The sequence below is a fragment of the Thalassophryne amazonica genome, chromosome 6 (genome assembly GCF_902500255.1).
Source record: "Thalassophryne amazonica chromosome 6, fThaAma1.1, whole genome shotgun sequence".
NCBI lineage: Eukaryota > Metazoa > Chordata > Actinopteri > Batrachoidiformes > Batrachoididae > Thalassophryne > Thalassophryne amazonica.
The window spans coordinates 88,090,534-88,113,905 of NC_047108.1; the positions used below are offsets into that span (position 1 = coordinate 88,090,534).

General features: G+C 39.7%; 1 protein-coding gene across 1 annotated transcript; it reads right to left on the minus strand.

Moving 5' to 3' along the window:
- Window positions 1–6,243: 6,243 nt before the first annotated feature.
- Window positions 6,244–7,794, minus strand: b3galt4 (UDP-Gal:betaGlcNAc beta 1,3-galactosyltransferase, polypeptide 4). Its single transcript, XM_034172723.1, has one exon. It carries the CDS (start codon window positions 7,647–7,649, stop codon window positions 6,537–6,539), a length of 1,113 nt encoding a protein of 370 aa, XP_034028614.1. The 5' UTR covers window positions 7,650–7,794; the 3' UTR covers window positions 6,244–6,536.
- Window positions 7,795–23,372: the final 15,578 nt, after the last annotated feature.

The following is a 23,372-nucleotide window of genomic DNA, read 5'->3' on the forward strand; positions in this document are numbered from 1 at the left end:
ATGCTCAAAGCACTCTACAATGATTCGAACCAAGGATTCAAGGGTTGCACAACCATGACTTTATCTGAATCTGAATCTGTCTCAGCCATTCAATTATTTTATGACGCCTTTTTTTTTTTTTTTTTTTTTTTTTGCGCTACTTCATATGTTCCTGGCAAGCTTAAAATTGGAGCCCGTTGTTGATTGGCTTTTTATTTTATTTATGTTGATATTGTTTTCACTTCTTAATTTCACAAAGGAGGTATATGATGTACATAAACTTTATAACATGCAACTAGGTCTCTGTATAATGGGTATTCATTTTCTCTGCTAAACCACAAGGGGGCACAGGAACAACTGCACCTTTTAAACCTCATCAGATGTTAGCACAATAGTGGAACAGATGGTTATGTGCAAAATATTAGGATTATGTTTGTTAGGGGAAATGCAAATACAAAATTTAGATATGCCAAGCTTTTTTTAAAAAAAAAATGGTGTCATTGTGGCAAGCATGGATTCGGTGTAAGAAAACCTAGAAATTTACCTTTCATATGGGAGACACAAAGGAAGTGTAATTTCCATCAATAAGGCAATAATTTTAAAGACAGATCAAAATAAATCCACAGTGTCCTAGAGATTGGAGAAAACAATACCAGGTGGTAGGCACGATGGGGTCCATGTCCAACAAATTATTTTTGTAGTAATCTCGTTCTCTTTCTTTCCCACTTTGCTTTCGTGCTTGTACGGGGGTTAATAGGGTTAGACTTTAACCTTGGGAAGCACCTCGGGGCTGCTTATGCTATGATTTGGTGTTGTATAAGTGAAATATTCTAAGAGACATGCCAGTCACACTCCTGTACTGGTAAAATACTTACTCATATTTATTTTATTCATATTATACAACCTGTTCCACTGAGAACTGTCTATGCTTACTGGAAAGCTTGCATCAACTTAAAAGTTGTATGAGAAGTGTAACTGCCTGTTCTAGCTGAACTGGTTTCAGTGCATTCCAGCACACACCTAAACCCAAGGGTGTAGGTTTGGTCTCAGCTTTGATAGGGACAATACCACCCCCTAACCCAGTCATACCATTAGATGCACAAGTACACCATAATACATAACATATGATGACATAATGCTGAATAATTTAACACTTTATTTACATTATTGTGTGTAGGCAAACAAACAAATAGCTTAAATAACAAAACTGCACCCAAAATCACAAATCTATTCTATAGGCCTACACCTGAGAGAACAAGACAACAAAAAAAAAAAATACTTGTGGACCTAACAAAAAAAAAAAAAATTTTTTGCAACCAAGATGTATAATTTATTCTCTTCATCAATAATGCAGTTACAGGTATCTGGCAACCTAATTTGCCAAAAAAAAAGGGCTTTCCAATGATATATGGTGTATTACGGTAAACGTAAGCCTGTGATGTCATAACGCAGAGGAAAAACACGGAAGCTTCACACTAGTGCGCCGCTGATTCTCATTACCGTAAGTTCTCATGTAAGCCCTCACTCTGAAAAATTTCAACACCGACAGCAAGCCAAGAATCCGTGCTATCCAACAGTGTGCTATATGTTGCATATATTACGGTAAAGTGCGTTCGGTGACTTTTGAAACGAGGAAAAGTATGAAAAAGAGCGCAAAAGTGACAGAAAAGTACAGAGACAGACAGCAAACATAAATGTAGTAATTTTTGAGGAAAAGGCAGGATGTTAGTCATTTGTGAAGGTGTGTGTGCGTGTTTGTGTGGGTGTGCAGTTTATTTTAAGTGTGGCGCACAGCATTGTTCGCAAGCCCCGCCCTTCTTGTTTTTCTGCACCGGAGCCACCCATCCTCTGCGCTCCGGGACCTCCCACTTTACAAATGAAGCACTGCCTGCCACGAGATGCGCTTTGTTTACGTCCATGTGAGAAGAACGTGAGCCAATGAAATTGCAATATGGGTAACCCTGTCATTCTGGCACGTCGAAAACACAAAACGTGACGACTAAAATTATAGTATCGAGTTCGCAAAAAAATAGTGAATGATTTTGTTATATCAAAAAATGCTAAATATTGGTAGGGACTATTTTGCCATCCCAAAATATTGGTTGTGACTTGTCCCTATGGTCCATATGCAAACCTACGCCCCTGCCTAAACCAGTTTGAAGTACAACCCCAATTCCAGTGAAGTTAGGACATTGTGTAAAACGTAAATAAAAACAGAATACAATGATTTGCAAATCCTCTTCAACCTACTTTCAATTGAATACACCACAAAGGCAAGATATTTAATGTTCAAACTGATAAATTTGATTGTTTTGAGCAAATATTTGCTCATTTTGAAATGGATGCCTGCAACGTGTTTCAAAAAAGCTGTGACAGTGGTATGTTTACATCACCCTTCCTTCTAACAACACTCAATAAGAGTTGTGCTTACTCTCATGGCTCATTCAGATTTCCACCACAAACAGAATCCTTTTGTGCGTTGGTGGCGGTATTTCGGTATATACCCAATTTGTAAGTCACTTTATGACAACATGTTTGCAGAATGTGCTCACACACTAACAATCGGTCAGTAACAAGGATTTCGTTAACCGGCTGATGTCAGCATGGTACAGTGTCATCAGAAAGCCTTTTAGGGAGTTTCTGGATATTTTGATTGCTGGTATTGAAGAAGTTGCATTTGCAGGAAAGGGCAATCACGATACAGGAAACTCTCATGGACTGCACAGTCCAATCAAAATGTGATGAGAACGGGAAACAGAATTGGATGAGGTTTGTGACTCAAGGATGTTGATATCTTTGTTTAAAAATAGACTAACAGGGGTAACATAAATGTACAGATAAGCACTTTTATTCTGGAAAGTAACTCTGGAAAACTTAGAATAAAATAGTAGAGGACCCTCTCATTGAGCCCATAACCATGGTTTCCTGAGCAAAATTTGAAGGTGGTGTTTGATCGGATAGTATTAAAGAAAATAAGCCCCATATACCTCTGAAAAGTTTGGGCTAACTCTATCTGAGGACTAAGTCTAACGTGGCTGCCCAAAATCTATATTTGGCATATTTTTGCCTGTATAAATGTGGGGTGGGGTGGGGGGAGGGTGTCAAACACATAGATTAATGACACACACACAAAAATGATAGTGGGATTTTTGTGAAAAATGTTACCAAATCCAACATAGGTTTGTTGTATCTTTGCTTATATATTGTAGCTATTAGTGTGTTCTTGGTGTCTAAATGTAGGTTTTTGGGGTCATGGAATTTGGTTAGGACAACCAATTAAAGGTGTAGCAACAGATTTTCATGATAGGGGGACAATTTGTGAAAAATATTACTGAAAATTTGAAAAATCTTCACTTTCAATGTCTCGACCATAGAATATTCTTGTCAGTTCACTAAAACAGCAATCCCTGAAGACAGAGCTGACCACAGTTCATCTACAAACATAATACTCTGGATCAAACCAGAAATCCATGTAAAATGTTTTCATATTTTGCTTTATTTTCGCATGATTAATATGGAAAAATAATCATTTACAGCCATCATAATTGCCATCATCGTTATCAACAATATCATTATCAACATTATCATTAGCATGACCTTAATCACAATTACTGTCATCATTGTCATCATCCATCATCATTATCAACAATACCATTATTATCACCATCTGGTCAACTCAACTGTTTGGTAGAGCATATTGATATCTACTACATTCTACTAAAAATGTGTAGACATTAAAGGGTTAATATCATCATCATTATAACCTTAACCACCGTTCATCATTATCATCACACATCACCATTATCAACAATATCACAATTATCATTATCACCATGATCATTATCAACAATATCACTATCATCATTATCGTTGTCAATATCACAATCATCACCTTCATCATTATCACCACCATCATCAGTATCACCATTAACCTTAATCACAATCACCATCTTGATCATCATCATCATAACCTGCAGATTACAAAGGTTATTAGTTTTTTCGTCGCCCATTGGTTCAAACACGTCACTTGATATAAAGGCTCACATTGACTGCTTATCAGTTCCTCCTGTTTCAGCTCAAGGAAGGTCAGAGTACAAGTTTTATTGTATATGTTCAATGACAATAAACTGCATTATTATTATTAGCCCTGCTCCCAGAATCAGTGGCGGTGTTATACGTTTGGATTACATCTTAATTTCATGTTCTTCACAAGAGAGGTCCTGCCCTTCTGGGACTGGGAACTGCACTGCTTTCAGCCCCACAGGGCTTGGACCCCTAAATTTCATCTGTGTCACTGTGACAGACAGCACTGGAATGTAAACAGTCTTTTCATGAAAATGATGTGTTAAAGCTGCCTCCACACGCACAGGAATATAATGTTCAGAGTTTTAGCGTCACCAAACAGCAGACGATTCGTAATGAAGCACACTGCTGTGTGATCTTTCTGTTCGCTGAAAGCAAAACAAAATGAAAAACGTTTCATCCTCTAATCTGCATCAACTCTCAAGTCTATCAGGTCAAGTTGCAAGACAAGTCTCGAGTCACTGTGCAATTTAAGTGCGACTCGAGTCCAAGACTCAAACTCAGGTCCCCATGTTGATGTGGGCAGGTCACACAGAGCGATGACTGTCTCAGTAGGCGCATCTTACAGAGCATGCAAAATTACAGACAAGGAAACCTGTGCCATATTGTCACAGACATCTAAAACCAGCAGTTTCAAAGTGAAATTTTATTCATACAGCTGTAGCTTCCATCGGCACAAACAAAATAGTGGGATTCTGAGGATGTTTAACATGAAACCTGGACCTGTTGGATTTGGATAAAAAATTCATTTTGGATAATATGACCCCTTTAAACAAAAATAAAAATTGGCATTTTTTATAATAATCTGTGTCAATAACTGATTGATTATCAAAACTGTCAGTACTTTTCTGTTGATCGAGTTGTATATTCAGGTATGTTTAACTTTGTTGCTTAAAGCTGTTTGTTATATTTGTGTAATGTTGCCATTTTCATTGTGTAATGTTATGAGGCACATATACACATTACTGACTAGTCTTTCCAACTTAAACTGTCAAATGTCCTTGTTTGTAAAAGCTCATATTTGGATTCCTTTCATGTACCTAGACAGTTAATATCCATAAACTGTTCTCAGCATAAGGAATAACTAATAATTTTTGAGTTACTTCTTATGAGAATTTGAAACTAACACATCTGCCGTTCCGGACAACGTGAAAAAAAATGCTTCGGGAGTTGAACAGAAGTGATTATTAGGGACAGCTCTAGGTTTTTAGAAGGGGGGGTTATGCCTCCTGGAAAATGTTGAAATTTTGGGTGCATTTTCCTGCAATCTCAGGCAATTCAAGCATGTATTTTGGACATATGGAACACGCAATTGCTATAATTTTATTAACAATATAAAATGGATGATAGATTAAAAATTCAGTTTCTGATATCAAGTGTCACATGTATACTCTGCATAATGATCAGGTTCCACACTAACAATCGGGCATATTCAGCACAGCCCCAGTGCCCCCTGTATTCCTACGAGTAGGAATTTTTTCCTACTCATATAGGAATACGAGTAGGAAAAAATTTTCCTGTTTTTGAGGCTGGTCCTATATTTACTATATTTTTTCTAAATTCCTATATTTCCTGTATTTTTTCTGGTTTGGGGCCATTTCCCCTGTATTTTAATGGCAACTCATGATGTCATGAAATACCCTAATCAATTTAAATTAACTAAATTACCTATAATCTCTGTCCAGAAATTCTCAGAATTTAAATCACTAACCATTGAACCCATGGTCAACCATGCATTTACCTACAAAATTGAAAAGCAGTGTTCCCACAAATTCCAGATTTTCCTATTTTTTCTCATTTTGGAGGGAATTCTCGATTTTGGAACATTTTCTGATTTCCTCTTTAATTGCCTGATTTAACGGCCCGATGTTAAAAAAAAAAGTTGCATGTTGCTGCTATTAAAGTGTAAAAACCTTTTAACAGACATTTAAGCATTGCTGAATTTTGAAATTTATATTATATATTAAGCTTATCACAATGGCCAAAATGTCATGATACAAATTACAAAAAGTATCAGAATTTGTGATACATTCACTGTACTGTCACACAAGTTAGAGCCTACATTCACTGATAATGTTGCAGAGGCAGAGCATCTATGGGTACCCATATCTGCTTTAATGATTATTTATTTGCTCTAAAGTTGGCTGTACAAGACTCGGGGGATTAAACCTTTCTAACCCCCCGCCCCTCCCCCCTTAGATCTGCCAGCGATTATGTCCATCAGATTTCCTCAGCTTCCTTTTCAGCATCAAAATATTGTTTGCAGGCACATCAACATGATACAGGATCCAACAAGATGTGACTAAAAATATTGATTGACCTTTTTCTCTACACTAAACAATAAGCACTTTAAGTACATAATTTAAAAATAAAGATACAAAAATAGTTATTTTTTTTCTGCACATTGCCTCAGAGAGCACTTGTGCTGTTCACAGTATCGAAGCTCCGGTGAGCCCAGCTTTTCCAGTTTACCCTCACAACCCCTCTTCCAGACCCAGAGCCATCCAGAGCAGCGCCCTGATTTTGCAAACTCCCAAAGAAGTGCGCAGGCTCAGCCAGGAGCAGGCAGATGAGTGGATATCAGGCCAGTAGTGCAGCATGTCCCTGGGTGGGATGTGGTGGACAGACACCATTGCCTGGTAGCAGCAGCGGCCGTAAGGCAACAACAGGCTGCCAGAGAAGAGTGGGCAGTGTGAGGGCAGCACCCCGGCTGCACGGGCGCACAGACCCACGAAGATGTCCTCAGGGGGCAGAGGTGTGGATAAAGATGACGCAGTGGCGATGAGAGAAATTTTGAGCAAAGTGGAGTGGGAGAGAACATACGCTGTCCCGCTGCAGTAGTCTGGAAAGACTGAGGCAGGGTAGGCCCTGGACGGGAGGTAGTGCTTGCTCTCCGGGTCCCGATTTGGAGCCACGTGAAGGTGTACCCTTCCGAGGTACAAGTCTCCTTGTTCATAAGGGTTCTGAGTCCTGTTCAAGAAGTGCAGGAGAGCGCTGGGATTGAACAAAACGTCATCATCCACTTTGGCCATGAAGCTGGCCTGAGGGCAGAAGCGGCGGGCCCAGCCCAGCATGGACACGGTCTTCAGCGTCAGATTGGAATAGGTGTCCAAAAACCTCCCCTGAATCACATCTCCTCTCTCTCTGGCCTCAACCACCAACATCTTGGCCAATCCGGGATCGGAAGCCACACCTACCATGAAGAGGGTCATGACCCGCAGACCCCCCACCTCAACCTCCCCGCCCCATGTGTCTCTGATGGCTTGACGGGCTCTCTGATTGGCAGGAGCTGAGGTTACCATGGTGATGAGGTAAGGCTTGGCACGTTGGCAGGCGAGCGGGCTGGGCATGAGCAGGAACTCCTCGGGTCTGGTGGGAGGGACGCTCTGCGGAGGGATGGCGCCGGTGTGCGCCTCCAGCGCTGCGTTCATGCCCATGGAGGTGAGCCATAACTCAATGAAGTCCACGAAGAGGAGAGCCAGGAGGGCTGCGCTCGCGACCACCAGACAAACAACACGCACAACCCCAACCCTGCTCCCTCGTTTCCCGCATCGGTGCTTACATACCCATAATCCCCGGCCGACCATGACCGATCCTGCGTTGCGCTGACCGATATCTCAAGCGCGGCTCCCCTCGCGTCTGTCCTACTTTTGTCTCCTGCACTAAATCTCCTCTTGTATCAGCATCCCTGTCTCTCTGCACCTTGTCCCGAGTTAAATGCAGCAGGCGGAGGAGGGGGGTGGGGGGGGGGGTGGGCAGTGTGTCCGTGGATGCGTCAAGAAGAGACTCGATGCTGCAGCTCGGTGCAATGTGCAGCTGCGCAAATGAAGCGGTCGATACGGCGGCAGCCTCAGGCTGCTGTTACCCCGAATTTACTCAGTAATGTGGAGCAGATCTGAGGGCAAAATGTGGCACAGGAGCAGAATTATTTCATCACTGCACCACTCGCAAAACGCGTTCCGACGTTTCTGTCTTTTATCTTGATGTGCACAGGCCAGCCTCCTTCTTACACACACTATATAATTACTGCTGGAATGGAAGCTACGACCTTTGCACACACACACACACACACACACACACACACACACACACACACACACACACACACACACACACACACACACACACACACACACACACACACACACACACACACACACACACACACACACACACAAATGGTAAAATGCAAGCCAAATTAAATCTAAAATGAATAACAAAAACGTTAATCTTAAGGACAAAAAAATACAAGAACATAGTAATTATGTTTCACATTTATTTTTTGTGCAATTTTAGATAAATTTTCTCTCTCTCTCTCTCTCTCTCTCTCTCTCTCTCTCTCTCTCTCTCTCTCTCTCTCTCTCTCTCTCTCTCTCTCTCTATATATATATATATATATATACACACACACAAGGTTGGGTAGGATTACTTTGAAATATAATCCAAAAGTAATCAGATTACAAGTAATCCAAATGTATTCTTTTAAAGTAATCCTACCCAACCTTGTGTGTGTGTGTATATATATATATATATATATATATATATATATATATATATATACATATACATTTGTAATGTATTAATTTAAAAACTTGCAGGGGTGGTGGCCAAATGGTTAATGCGCTTGGTTTCAGTTCGGAAGGTTCTGGGTTCAAATCCCACCCCTGCCACATTTCTCCATGTAATGTGGAGTTGCGTCAGGAAGGGCATCCGGCGTAAAACCTGTGCCAAATCAACATGCAGATCCACCTTGGATTTGCTGTGGCGACCCTGAGTGCAAACAAGGGAGCAGCCGAAGGGACTTACTTACTATTAATTTAAAAACTTGCTTTAGACTTCTGCAAAAATGTATCCCTGAAGATTATATCTGCATCCTTCAGAAGTGCAAAGGGTTTTCATTGTTTTTTACAGTGAAGGTATTTTTATGGTAAAATGACAGAAGAGCATTTTTATAGTTGTTTTTTTGGCGTTGCTTTGCTCTGTCTGTTATGAATGTTCAGTTATGTACTAGAATTCCTCCACATGCAATTTTGCAATATAAAGCTGTTGGAACTTTGTGACACCTTATGGTGAGTCAGCAGTAGTGCTGATTATTGTGCATGTGCTTTGTGTGTTATTTTTTTTTTAATTATTATATTTTTAAGACTGCAATTTTAAAGCCTCAAATGATTTTTGCTAAACTTGAGAGAAGGATATATCAATCAATCAATCAATCAATTTTTTTTATATAGCGCCAAATCACAACAAACAGTTGCCCCAAGGCGCTTTATATTGTAAGGCAAGGCCATACAATAATTATGTAAAACCCCAACGGTCAAAACGACCCCCTGTACGTAAGTAACTGCAAATGCAACTGGCTGGACTGTTGCAGCCTGTTGTTTGTGTGCATGAATGAGGATGTTTGGATTGGCAGCTTGTCCAGAGAGTACCCCGCCTCTGGGACTAATGACCTGTGGGATAGGTTCCAGCTCCACTGTGACCCTTAATCCCCCCTGCAATCCCCTCAACACACACCCCTCCACATGCAACCCAGGGCTCCATTAGTAAGTAAGTAAGTCCCTGCTGCTGCTCCCTTATTTGCGCTTGGAGCCACCGCAGCAGTTCCGATGTGGATCTGCATGTTGAATCAGCACAAGTTTTACGCCGGATGCCCTTCCTGATGCAACTCCACATTACATGAGAAATATGACGGGGGGGCGGGGTGTTGAACCGGGAACCTTATGCACTGAAACCAAGTCCTCTGCCTTTGATACTGTTGACCACCAGGTCCTGCTGAATAGACTGAGGGATCATGTCGGACTGTCTGGGTCAGTTCTTCTGTGTTTTTTTTCATATCTGTCTGGGCGCAGCTTTAGCGTTTTTGCTAACCAGATAAGGTCAGAGTCTGCAGACCTGTTATGTGGAGTCCCTCAGGGTTCTGTATTGGGCCCCATTTTGTTTTTATTGTACTTGATCCCTTTAGGTAGGATCATTCAAAGATTTACTGATGTCTCTTACCAGTTATTTGCGGATGACATCCAGCTTTACTGCTCCTTTAAGCCATCTGTGATTAAGAGGCTTGATTCCCTCCTCCATTGTTTGGCAGAAATTAAACAATGGCTAACGAATAACTTTCTTCAGCTTAATGCAGACAAAACAGAGGCATTGGTTATTGCCCCTGATGCCCATATTCCAGGTATTCAGCAGTACTTGGGAGACCTGGGCCAGTCTGCTAAATCATGTCTTCGAAACCTGGGTGTCATTTTTGACAAAGACATGTCATTGGTACAGCATTGTAAACAGCTGACGAGGAATTGCTTCTTTCAATTAAGAAATATCTCTAAGCTCAGGAAAATGGTGTCTCGAAATGATTTAGAGCTTATTATTCATGCTTTTGTGTCAACACGTTTAGACTATTGTAACAGTTTGTTTTCATGTCTAAACAAGAAGGAGTTGTGTCGACTGCAGTTGGTACAGAACTCTGCAGAAAGAATTCTGACACAAGCTAACAGAAGGACTCATATTTCCCCAATTTTAAAGGAACTTCATTGGCTGCCAGTGTCCTTCAGGATCAATTTTAAAATTTTGGTTTTAACTTTTAGAGCTCTACATGGCCAGGTGCCTCCCTATATCTGTGACCTCATCCAGCCTTATGCCCCTGCCAGGGCTTTGAGGTCTGTGGACCAAAATCTGTTGATGGTTCCTCGCACCCATTTTGCAACCAGAGGAGAGCGATCCTTCCAGGCTGTTGCTCCCAGGCTTTGGAATGGTCTCCCGCTGTCTCTCCGCTCACTGGACTCTGTCGATACTTTTAAAAGCCAACTTAAGACTTTCTGTTTTACTCAAGCGTTTGCTTAGCTTTTAGGCTGCTCTGTGATCCTATGTTATGTTTTATGTTTTTATGTCTCGGCCATTGTCTGATGTTTTGTGTGGTGTTCTCTGCTTTTATGTTGTGAAGCACCTTGTGGCTCTTGTCTGTGAAAGGTGCTATATAAATAAAATTTACTTACTTACTTACTTTTGTGCACACGCTTATCACAGACTGAACCTACACTGACGATTAAACAAACTCAAATCAGCAGTTCTGGAACCCAAAACTCAATGTTTTCTGTCTCAGGGTAAATCAACTTAGAGTTCATCGATAGACTCAGAGTTTATTGAACCTCCTTTCTGAAACAGGCCCCTATTCATGATGAGGGAGTATACCTGAAAAGACCAGACAAAGAGTGGGAATATTTTACTATCAGTATTTTATTACGTCCACCAAGGATGTAATAAAATCATGTGCGTTTATTACATCTGCCAAGGACATAAATTAAATCATCGGTGTTAATTTATTTATCTGTCTGTTCGTAAGATTACATCAAAACTACTGCATGAATTTTGTCAATTTTCACCACAGATACATTTTAGGCCATGAAAGACTCCATTAAATGTTGGAGGTGATCCAGATCCAGATTCTGGATAATGTTTCACTTTACATAGGCTTTGAAGGATTATGTTTAGCAGTATTACGTCGAAACTACCGCACAGATTTTGACACAATTTTCACCACAAATAGAAATTAGGCCTTGGAAGACTCCATTAAAATTTTGGTGGTGATCCAAATCTGGATTCTGGATCAAGATTTCACTTTACATAGGCTTTGAAGGATTACGTCAAAACTACTTCACGAATTCTCACCAAATTTACACCACAGATACATATTAGGTTATGGAAGCCTCCACTGAATTTTGGAGGTGATCCGGATCTGGATTCTGGATCAAGATTTCACTTTATATAGGCTTTGAAGGATTATGTCAAAACTACTTCACGGAATCTCACCAAATTTGCACCACAGATAGATATTAGATCACGAAAGACTCCGTTGAATTTTGGAAGTGATCTGGATCTGGATTGGCAGACATCAGAAATATCTGGTTCCTCTTGTTAACCCCAACCAGAGCCTTAAGGTCTTCTGACCAAATGTTGCTGGAGGTGCCTAAAACCAGATTAAAGATGAGAGGTGACAGAGCCTTTGCAGCAGCTGCTCTCAGGCTGTGGAATAGTCTCCCCTTTAATATTAGATCATCCCTGTCCCTAGAGACTTTTAAATCCTCTTTTAAAAAACCTATTTCTGTTCTCTGGTGTTTCCTAAATGAGCGATTACATCTCTATTTCACTTTAGTATTTCTTCTGCTGCTTAATGCTGACAAACTATACCTTATTTGTTGTCTTTCTGCCACCTGCTTCTGTTTTTTTCCTCTCTGTTTGAGGTGCGGCTCCATCCTGAGGTCAGAGTGGGTGTCTTCTTCTGCAGGTCTCCCATCCTGGACACCAATATGGACTCCCAAAAATTTCCTGTATGTTTGTGTAGTGTATTGGTTGCATGGCCCAAGCACAGGGTCGCCCCTTTGAGTCTAGGCTGCTTGAGATTTCTTCCTCACCACTGTCGCCTGTGTGCTTGCTCGAGGGGTTGGTAAGGTTAGACCTTACTTATGCGATGCACCTTGAGGCAGCTTTGTTGTGATTTGCTGCTATGTAAATGAAATAAATTAAAATAAATTATTTTCTATGACTTTTTACTCTTTATTTTACTTGGTCTTTTATGTTTTATTTCCTGCCTGCCAATTTTATTGTTATTTATTTATTTATTTATGATTGGGGGTAACTTGGTGTCCATTTTTACATTATATACAGCACTTTGGTCGATTGCTGTCGTTTTAAATGTGCTTTACAAATAACTAGCAAAGTACTGGTCCTTCAAACGGTGAAGAAAATTGTGAGTCACTGACCCGGGAAAGTGTGCAGCAGTATACTGAGACAACGTATTAGCTTCCAAAAGAAAGCTTTCAAAGCATTTTGTAGAAGCAGCTATAACAGACACACTGAGCCCTTATTTAAGAAGGTTAAACCTCATCTTTTTTAAGTCCTAATAATTATGAAATGACTGACTCTGTAGTGTAATGAAAATGGACGTAACTTTTATTTTTTTCTGAATATGTTATGAAGTTGTCAATAAATGCATCTCTCACACCACCAGGTGGCAGTAAAAGACATTTACAGCAGTAACAGCACCACCTAGTGTATACCGAAGTATGATGGGAATGACAGATTATAATAAATTATGAGAAGTGTAATACAAATATGCTGACATTTGTCTGCAATAATTAAGAAGCAATGCTTTCACAAAAGTATACTGTTTATGCATTTTTGGGGGGGCTGTGCCCGAGTGCTATCAGCGTCAAAACGGGGCCTATAGCGCCCGAACCATAATAGTTGGCACAAATGTGATGGCAGATTTGGAATCTGTGGATGTTTTTGCCCTAGAAAACATCTTCGAATAATTTTCAATGACCTACCTTGATGAAATACGAAAAAAAAAAGCAGTGCTCAGTGACAATGCATTGAATGTCATACATGGAAGCTGGATGGATTCATACTCGCTTGGCGAAAACTCCATCTGGCAGAAATTGGTGGTATATCACAGATCGTGGTTCTAATTAACCGCAAAATGTGGGCAATTAAGGGGATTTGTGAAAGAGACATGATGTGCATCCATCACTACAGAGGATATGGGAAGATCAAGAGTGTAGAGATGATGTGTGAGGTGAGCAGATCCAGAGAACACTGAGGACAATAAATTTGAGTTAACAAATAAGAAATAACCAGAACAATGTGGCTTCAGAGTCACTCACAAAAATATTACACAGATGAGGAGAAAAAAAAACGATATAATTATTGATTGCTGATCTGTTTTCATTGTTTAAAAAAAATAGCCTGCTCTCACCAATGTGCTGGAGACAACATAACCATGGAAGGTTCCCTACTGTGCACCTCCTCCTTTGCTTTAAGTAGTCCTTTAAAGTAGCTTCTCTGGATTTACAGACCCTTTTTAATAAAACTCATCCTTGGCCAGTAGCTGTTTCCTGTAATCGTCCTCCTTCTCTTCCAGTATTTTTTTTTTTCCCTTTGGCTTCCATTTCTTTGGGTAAAAGTTGTTCTTTGAACCTGAAAGCTTCCTCTATCTTTTAACTCTTTCTTTAAAAATTGTCCTTCATTGTTGCTGTCTGCTTCTGAAAAGCCTCCCCCATGTCAGTCAAGTCAGGACTTCTCTGGACTGACCTGCCAACAGCTTCCATCTCCATCCTGGAAGAGTCTTGATCCTCCTCTGACTGCTGCAAGAATTCCTCCATGTCAGCATTTGCATGGCCCTCCATAGTCTGATTGTCCACATTGTGTTTTTCAGGTTGCTTCTGAAGTGCATTTAGAACCTGGTATAATTTCAGCTCCTCGTGGTTGCTACTGTTTTGTGTGTCCTGATGATCACCTCTGTCCTGATGTCTGATGATTTGTCCATCCTCAGTTCATCTTGACCCCTTCTTCTTGAAGCGAGGTGACTGGTTTATATCAATAATAATGCTGTCAGTTCTGCCCACAATTAAATTCAACATTTATATTGTTTGTGAAGAAACGCAAACAACACCATGACCTCTGTGGTGGCTGCAGCCCCCTATTGGCGAGAGCCTGCTACTGCAATTTCTTTTTAGCTGAACATATATATATATATATATATATATATATATATATATATATATATATATATATATATATATATATATATATATATATATATATATATATATGTGAACTTTTTTCTGCTGTTTTGATTGTAGTTATGCTGTTCTGACATACAATAACGAGTTCAGGTTTGCAATTTGATATAGTGAATACATGTCGGTCATGCATGCAGGGAACTTAGAGAGGCCGCACGTAGTTGACTAAGGTTTTTTTTGTTGTTGTTCATTATACCAATCAATCACAAATATTTTACTTGTTGGTATAAGCTTTTGATCAAATATCTAGCCACAATGAGTTTACAGCCTTACCACTGTCCGCTGTGTACTTGAACAGGGAGGTTGGTCACACATTACCCATGTGAACTGCCTTGAGGCAGCTTTGTTGTGATTTGGTGCTATTTGTTACAAAAGTTAACATTCCCACCAAGTTTGGTGAAAATTCATCAACTGTTTTTTTGTTATTTTATTTACACACACACACACACACACACACACACACACACACACACACACACACACACACACACACACACACACACACACACACACACACACACACACACACACACACACACACACACACACACACACAGAGGAGCAGGTGTGATTACAATACACAGTAAACCTATTTTCATCATTTTTTAATATTTAATAATGACGGACTTGGTTGAGCTCCAAAAGATATACTTGGACTCCACTCTGTGAGAAGTTTTGTCTGCTGAATTGTCAGTGAAATAATGATGGAATAACTTCACATGCATACAGTGCATCCAGAAAGTATTCACAGCTCTTCACTTTTTCCACATTTTATGTTACAGCCTTATTCCAAAATCGATGAAATTCACTTTTTTCCTCAAAATTCTACACACAAAACCCTGTAATGACAATGTGAATTTTTTTTTTATAGATTTTTACAAATTGATTTAAAAAACAAACAAACAAAAAACTAAGAAATCAAATGTGCATAAGCATTCACAGCCTTTGCCATGAACTTCAAAATTGAGCTCAGGTGCATCCTGTTTCCACTGACACAGACAACGACCCTCAGCAGACAGCCAAGATATCAAAAGAGTGGCTTCAGGGTAACTCTGTGAATGTCCTTGAGGGGCCCAGCCAGCCAGTTCAGATCCACCAGTAGTCCGGCGGCTAAGGGACAAATTTTAGGGGAATCATGCACTTTTATACAAAAGCGCCAAAACTTTATCAGAGGTACTTTACAGTGTCCTGAAGTATATAAGATACTTTGAATCCATAAACGTCTACACTCTAAAAACTTGGGTTTAAGAAAATAACCATTTTCAGCCTTCTACAGCATATAATTCATGACAAACTCGTATCCAGATGTCTTTTTAAGTTCATAATATAAACTTGAAGGTTATGAAAAATGTATTAAGGCTAAGTAGGGATGCTTCGAATGTACTTCAGTGTGCTTACACTCTTAGAAAAAGCATTAATCTAGGGAAAGTGACTAAATATTGTCTAACTCATTGTAAATATCAATATACCTATGCAATATAGCTGTTTGTGAGCATAGGGCAAAGGAAAGATGATACTCATGCACTCTAACATATTTACACTCTAAAATAACAACAGTGTTTGAACGGAAAGAAATGCTTTTTTATTAATTACAAGAAATCAATTTTGTTTTTATGGCCATAACCATTATTATTATTATTGTTGTTATCATTATTATTTTATGTTATTGGTATTCAGACGATTATCACCATATTTTTTAACTGACAACATTGTAAATACCTGGTTGGCAAACTTCCTAGATATGCACAAATGTTTCATGAATATTTTTAATGAACTACTGTCTACAGCTTTCATGCTAGGAAGATCACAGTGGCCTAATTTTATGTCTCAGAGGTAGAGGCCTGTTAAAGATCCCTACCTCTTTCATTTTGAAACATACCACCCTGCTAATGTATAAGGATGTACGACGAAGTATGACGCCGCACGACGGATGATACATGATCACATAAGCTCAGTATAGCTTTGCACTAGTTGCAGTAGCCATTCTCTACAGCTTAACAATGTCCAATCTTGATCACTGGCCCCCTACATAATAACCATATGATCTTATTGTCATATGAATAGCAAAATAGCTAAAATCAAATGTCTCCCGCTTTGACATGACTTAATATAACCTAAAGAGTCTCTGGACAAAGTTTGGCGCTTTTGTAAAAAAGTGCACGATTCTATCCCTTAACTGCTGGACTACAGGACTCTTCCTAGAGCTGGCTCCCTGTCTAAACTGAGCAATTGAGTCAGGGAGGTGATCAAGAACCTGATGGTCACTCTGTCAGAGCTCTAATATTCCTCTGTGGAGAGAGGATAACCTTCCAAAAGGACGACCATCTCTGCAGCAATCCACCAATCAGGCCTGTATGGTAGAGTGGCCAGATGGAAACCACTCCTTAGTAAAAGGCACATGGCAGCCCACCTGGAGTTTGTCAAAAGGCTCCTGAAGGACTTTTCAGTCCATGAGAAACACATTTTTTGGTCCTATGAGACAAAGATTGAACTCTGGCCTGAATGCCAGGTGTCATGCTTGGAGGAAACCAGGCACCATACCTACAGTGAAGCATGGTGGTGGCAGCATCATGCTGTAGAGATGTTTTTTTCAGTAGCATGACCTGGGACACTAGTCAGGGTTGAGAGAAGATGAATACTGCAATGTACAGAGGCATCCTGGATAAAAGTAAGTAAGTAAGTAAGTAAGTAAATTTTATTTATATAGCACCTTTCACAGACAAGAGCCACAAGGTGCTTCACAACATAAAAGCAGAGAACACCACACAAAACATCAGACAATGGCCGAGACATAAAAACATAAAACATAACATAGGATCACAGAGCAGCCTAAAAGCTAAGCAAACGCTTGAGTAAAAAAGAAAGTCTTAAGTTGGCTTTTAAAAGTATCGACAGAGTCCAGTGAGCGCAGAGACAGTGGGAGACCATTCCAAAGCCTGGGAGCAACAGCCTGGACGGATCGCTCTCCTCTGGTTGCAAAATGGGTGCGAGGAACCATCAACAGATTTTGGTCCACAGACCTCAAAGCCCTGGCAGGGGCATAACGCTGGATGAGGTCACAGATATAGGGAGGCGCCTGGCCATGTAGAGCTCTAAAAGTTAAAACCAAAATTTTAAAATTGATCCTGAAGGACACTGGCAGCCAATGAAGCTCCTTTAAAATTAGGGAAATATGAGTCCTTCTGTTAGCTTGTGTCAGAATTCTTGCTGCAGAGTTCTGTACCAACTGCAGTCGACGCAACTCCTTCTTGTTTAGACATGAAAACAAACTGTTACAATAGTCTAAACGTGTTGACACAAAAGCATGAATAATAAGTTCTAAATCATTTCGAGACACCATTTTCCTGAGCTCAGAGATATTTCTTAATTGAAAGAAGCAATTCCTCGTCAGCTGTTTACAATGCTGTACCAACCTGTAAAAACCTGCTCCAGAACAACAGTTGCCCTCAGACTGGGCCGACTATTGATCTTTCAGCAGGACAATAACCCTATAAGCACACAGCCACGATATCAAAAGAGTGGCTTCACGACAACTCAGCAAATGTCCTTGAATGGCCCAGCCAGAGCCCAGACCTGAATCAAATTGAACATCTCTGGAGACATCTGAAAATGGCTGTGCACCGACCCTCCCCATCCAACCCGATGGAGCTTGAGAGATGCTGCAAAGATGAATGGGCAAAACTGCCCAAAGATAGGTGCGCCAAGCTTATGGCATCATATTCAAGAAGGCTTGAGGCTGTAATCATTGCCAAAGGTGCATCAACAAAGTATTGAGCAAAGGGTGTGAATACTTACGTACATGTGATTTTTTTAAAATTTATTTTTAATAAATTTGTAAAAATTTCAAAAATCTTTTTTCCATGTTGTCATTATGGGGTGTTGTGAATAGAATTTTGAGGGAAAAAAATAATTTACTCCATTTTGGAATAAGGCTGTACATAACAAAATGTGGAAAAAGTGAAGCACTGTGAATACTTTCCGGATGCACTGTGCAGCAGTAGTTCCTCTTTTCAATTTGGAATGGGCCCCATTTGACGATTTTATGGAATGGGCCCCATTAACCTGGGGCCCATTCCATAAAACAGGATTACCAAATAAGACAGGCTTATTTTGTTAGTCTGTCTTATTTTCCAGTCAGGATTTGGATGTTTAGTTTATGTTTGTTATTTTTGTAATCAAGTTTGCATTGTTTTTCTGTGTGGTGTATTTTCTTGCTGGTCCTTTTTTGCTGCTTGGGGTTTTCTGTCTTTACCTCTCTTATCTATCGTCCACCTGGTCGTTACTGTGAGTTTCTCTGTGAATTTTCAGACCTTTTGTCTGACTTAGTGCTTAGCTCAGATAAGATAATTATAGTGGGCGATTTTAACATCCACACAGATGCTGAGAATGACAGCCTCAACACTGCATTTAATCTATTATTAGACTCTATTGGCTTTGCTCAAAAAGTAAATGAGTCCACCCACCACTTTAATCATATCTTAGATCTTGTTCTGACTTATGGTATGGAAATAGAAGACTTAACAGTATTCCCTGAAAACTCCCTTCTGTCTGATCATTTTTTAATAACATTTACATTTACTCTGATGGACTACCCAGCAGTAGGGAATAAGTTTCATTACACTAGAAGTCTTTCAGAAAGCGCTGTAACTAGGTTTAAGGATATGATTCCTTCTTTATGTTCTCTAATGCCATATAACAACACAGTGCAGAGTAGCTACCTAAACTCTGTAAGGGAGATAGAGTATCTCGTCAATAGTTTTACATCCTCATTGAAGACAACTTTGGATGCTGTAGCTCCTCTGAAAAAGAGAGCTTTAAATCAGAAGTGTCTGACTCCATGGTATAACTCTCAAACTCGTAGCTTAAAGCAGATAACCCGTAAGTTGGAGAGGAAATGGCGTCTCACTAATTTAGAAGATCTTCACTTAGCCTGGAAAAAGAGTCTGTTGCTCTATAAAAAAGCCCTCCGTAAAGCTAGGACATCTTTCTACTCATCACTAATTGAAGAAAATAAGAACAACCCCAGGTTTCTTTTCAGCACTGTAGCCAGGCTGACAAAGAGTCAGAGCTCTATTGAGCTGAGTATTCCATTATCTTTAACTAGTAATGAGTTCATGACTTTCTTTGCTAACAAAATTCTAACTATTAGAGAAAAAATTACTCATAACCATCCCAAAGACGTATCGTTATCTTTGGCTGCTTTCAGTGATGCCGGTATTTGGTTAGACTCTTTCTCTCCGATTGTTCTGTCTGAGTTATTTTCATTAGTTACTTCATCCAAACCATCAACATGTTTATTAGACCCCATTCCTACCAGGCTGCTCAAGGAAGCCCTACCATTATTTAATGCTTCGATCTTAAATATGATCAATCTATCTTTGTTAGTTGGCTATGTACCACAGGCTTTTAAGGTGGCAGTAATTAAACCATTACTTAAAAAGCCATCACTTGACCCAGCTATCTTAGCTAATTATAGGCCAATCTCCAACCTTCCTTTTCTCTCAAAAATTCTTGAAAGGGTAGTTGTAAAACAGCTAACTGATCATCTGCAGAGGAATGGTCTATTTGAAGAGTTTCAGTCAGGTTTTAGAATTCATCATAGTACAGAAACAGCATTAGTGAAGGTTACAAATGATCTTCTTATGGCCTCGGACAGTGGACTCATCTCTGTGCTTGTTCTGTTAGACCTCAGTGCTGCTTTTGATACTGTTGACCATAAAATTTTATTACAGAGATTAGAGCATGCCATAGGTATTAAAGGCACTGCGCTGCGGTGGTTTGAATCATATTTGTCTAATAGATTACAATTTGTTCATGTAAATGGGGAATCTTCTTCACAGACTAAAGTTAATTATGGAGTTCCACAAGGTTCTGTGCTAGGACCAATTTTATTCACTTTATATATGCTTCCCTTAGGCAGTATTATTAGACGGTATTGCTTAAATTTTCATTGTTACGCAGATGATACCCAGCTTTATCTATCCATGAAGCCAGAGGACACACACCAATTAGCTAAACTGCAGGATTGTCTTACAGACATAAAGACATGGATGACCTCTAATTTCCTGCTTTTAAACTCAGATAAAACTGAAGTTATTGTTCTTGGCCCCACAAATCTTAGAAACATGGTGTCTAACCAGATCCTTACTCTGGATGGCATTACCCTGACCTCTAGTAATACTGTGAGAAATCTTGGAGTCATTTTTGATCAGGATATGTCATTCAAAGCGCATATTAAACAAATATGTAGGACTGCTTTTTTGCATTTACGCAATATCTCTAAAATCAGAAAGGTCTTGTCTCAGAGTGATGCTGAAAAACTAATTCATGCATTTATTTCCTCTAGGCTGGACTATTGTAATTCATTATTATCAGGTTGTCCTAAAAGTTCCCTAAAAAGCCTTCAGTTAATTCAAAATGCTGCAGCTAGAGTGCTGACGGGGACTAGAAGGAGAGAGCATATCTCACCCATATTGGCCTCTCTTCATTGGCTTCCTGTTAATTCTAGAATAGAATTTAAAATTCTTCTTCTTACTTATAAGGTTTTGAATAATCAGGTCCCATCTTATCTTAGGGACCTCGTAGTACCATATCACCCCAATAGAGCGCTTCGCTCTCAGACTGCAGGCTTACTTGTAGTTCCTAGGGTTTGTAAGAGTAGAATGGGAGGCAGAGCCTTCAGCTTTCAGGCTCCTCTCCTGTGGAACCAGCTCCCAATTCAGATCAGGGAGACAGACACCCTCTCTACTTTTAAGATTAGGCTTAAAACTTTCCTTTTTGCTAAAGCTTATAGTTAGGGCTGGATCAGGTGACCCTGAACCATCCCTTAGTTATGCTGCTATAGACGTAGACTGCTGGGGGGTTCCCATGATGCACTGTTTCTTTCTCTTTTTGCTCTGTATGCACCACTCTGCATTTAATCATTAGTGATCGATCTCTGCTCCCCTCCACAGCATGTCTTTTTCCTGGTTCTCTCCCTCAGCCCCAACCAGTCCCAGCAGAAGACTGCCCCTCCCTGAGCCTGGTTCTGCTGGAGGTTTCTTCCTGTTAAAAGGGAGTTTTTCCTTCCCACTGTAGCCAAGTGCTTGCTCACAGGGGGTCGTTTTGACCGTTGGGGTTTTACATCATTATTGTATGGCCTTGCCTTACAATATAAAGCGCCTTGGGGCAACTGTTTGTTGTGATTTGGCGCTATATAAAAAAAAAATTGATTGATTGATTGATTGTCTGTCTCCTGGTGTTTGGTGGTGGGCGTCTCTCTCTCTCTCTCTCTCTCTCTCTGTCTCTCTGGCCACACCCTTGTTCTGGTTCTTTCTCACACACCTGCTTCTCATTCGTAACTAATCACCTGGGTGTATATAAGCCTCACCTGGTGCACCTTTCCTCTGCTAGATCGATGTTCCTAGTGCCTTCGCTTCTGGCTCTGTTCCTTGTGTTTTCTCTTCCTGCCTGCTTCCTTGTGTTTTTTGACCATCTGCTTGTGTTTTTTTTTCTTTCTCAAGTGTGCCATTTCACCTGATGCTTTTGGTATGCTTGCTGATTTTGAACTGCTTTTTTGTGTCCCAGACCCAGCTGATGACCAAAGTATACGGTTTTAATCCTAAAAGCTTGTTGTTTGAGTCTCGCAATTGTGTGTCATACACACTAAGCAAACACATTGATTTACACATTGATTTAAAACATCAATTTATACTAAAACATATTTATTTGCTAATGATGCAATTCAGCTCAGAGTAATCTCAGTGGGATTTAGGGTCTGGCCTTTGACAGACAGAATGAGATTTTTTTGGCTTCCCATCATTAATTTGGGATTATTAATTACTACTTGATTACTGACAGGAGAAAATCTGTGTAATATTGAGATTTCAGCATCTGTCATACTGTGTGTGTATATACATACATACACATATTTGCTGTGACACTGAAGATGGGGTGCTTGGTCTCTATCACTTATCAGTGGGATTTTTTTTTTAATTTGTGCTAGAACAGTAAAACCAATGGCTCCATTCCACTGCAATTTGTCAGCAACCCATCACTGAACCAGGATGCACAAGCCAGGTCCCTGGTACCTTATCTGCAACTGTCAAATCTTAATGTAAAGCAATCACAACTCATTTTATTAGTAAGAAAGCTTTCTCTGCTGTAACATAGCAAAATGTGCAATGTGAAGCGCTGTACTGTACGTAGGGTGGAATAAAATTAGTGAAACATACTTACACTGATCTGATGGGATTTGAAGATAGATGGATGGATATCTACATTGAAAACCATGTTTATTTATTATTTAAAATACAATAAAAATTAATAAATTGTAACTACTAATTTTTCTACATTCCAATCTTCTGATAATCTAGGCATTAATGCAAATAAATGGTTTTTATTATCTGAAAATCTGTATTATCATAAGAAGATTTCCATGTGTTAATGGACTATATGGAATACTTCATAATAATACATAATACTACATGAATAGTTACAATAAATTAGAATATAATGTTCTTTTGTCCGATAGCAACCAGTCATGTAAATCTACTGTGGAGGTTCATAGCTTTTGAGTTGAAAATCTGACGCTAATAGTATAATTAGCTTTTATTCGATTTCAGTGGAACGGCAGGAAATGTTCATTGTTTTCATTATAAAAGACAAAAACCACATAAAGCAATCAGATACAACCGCATAGCCATGCAGATTAAATACGATCTTCACAGACATAATGACGTCACTGCTGTCTGGTTT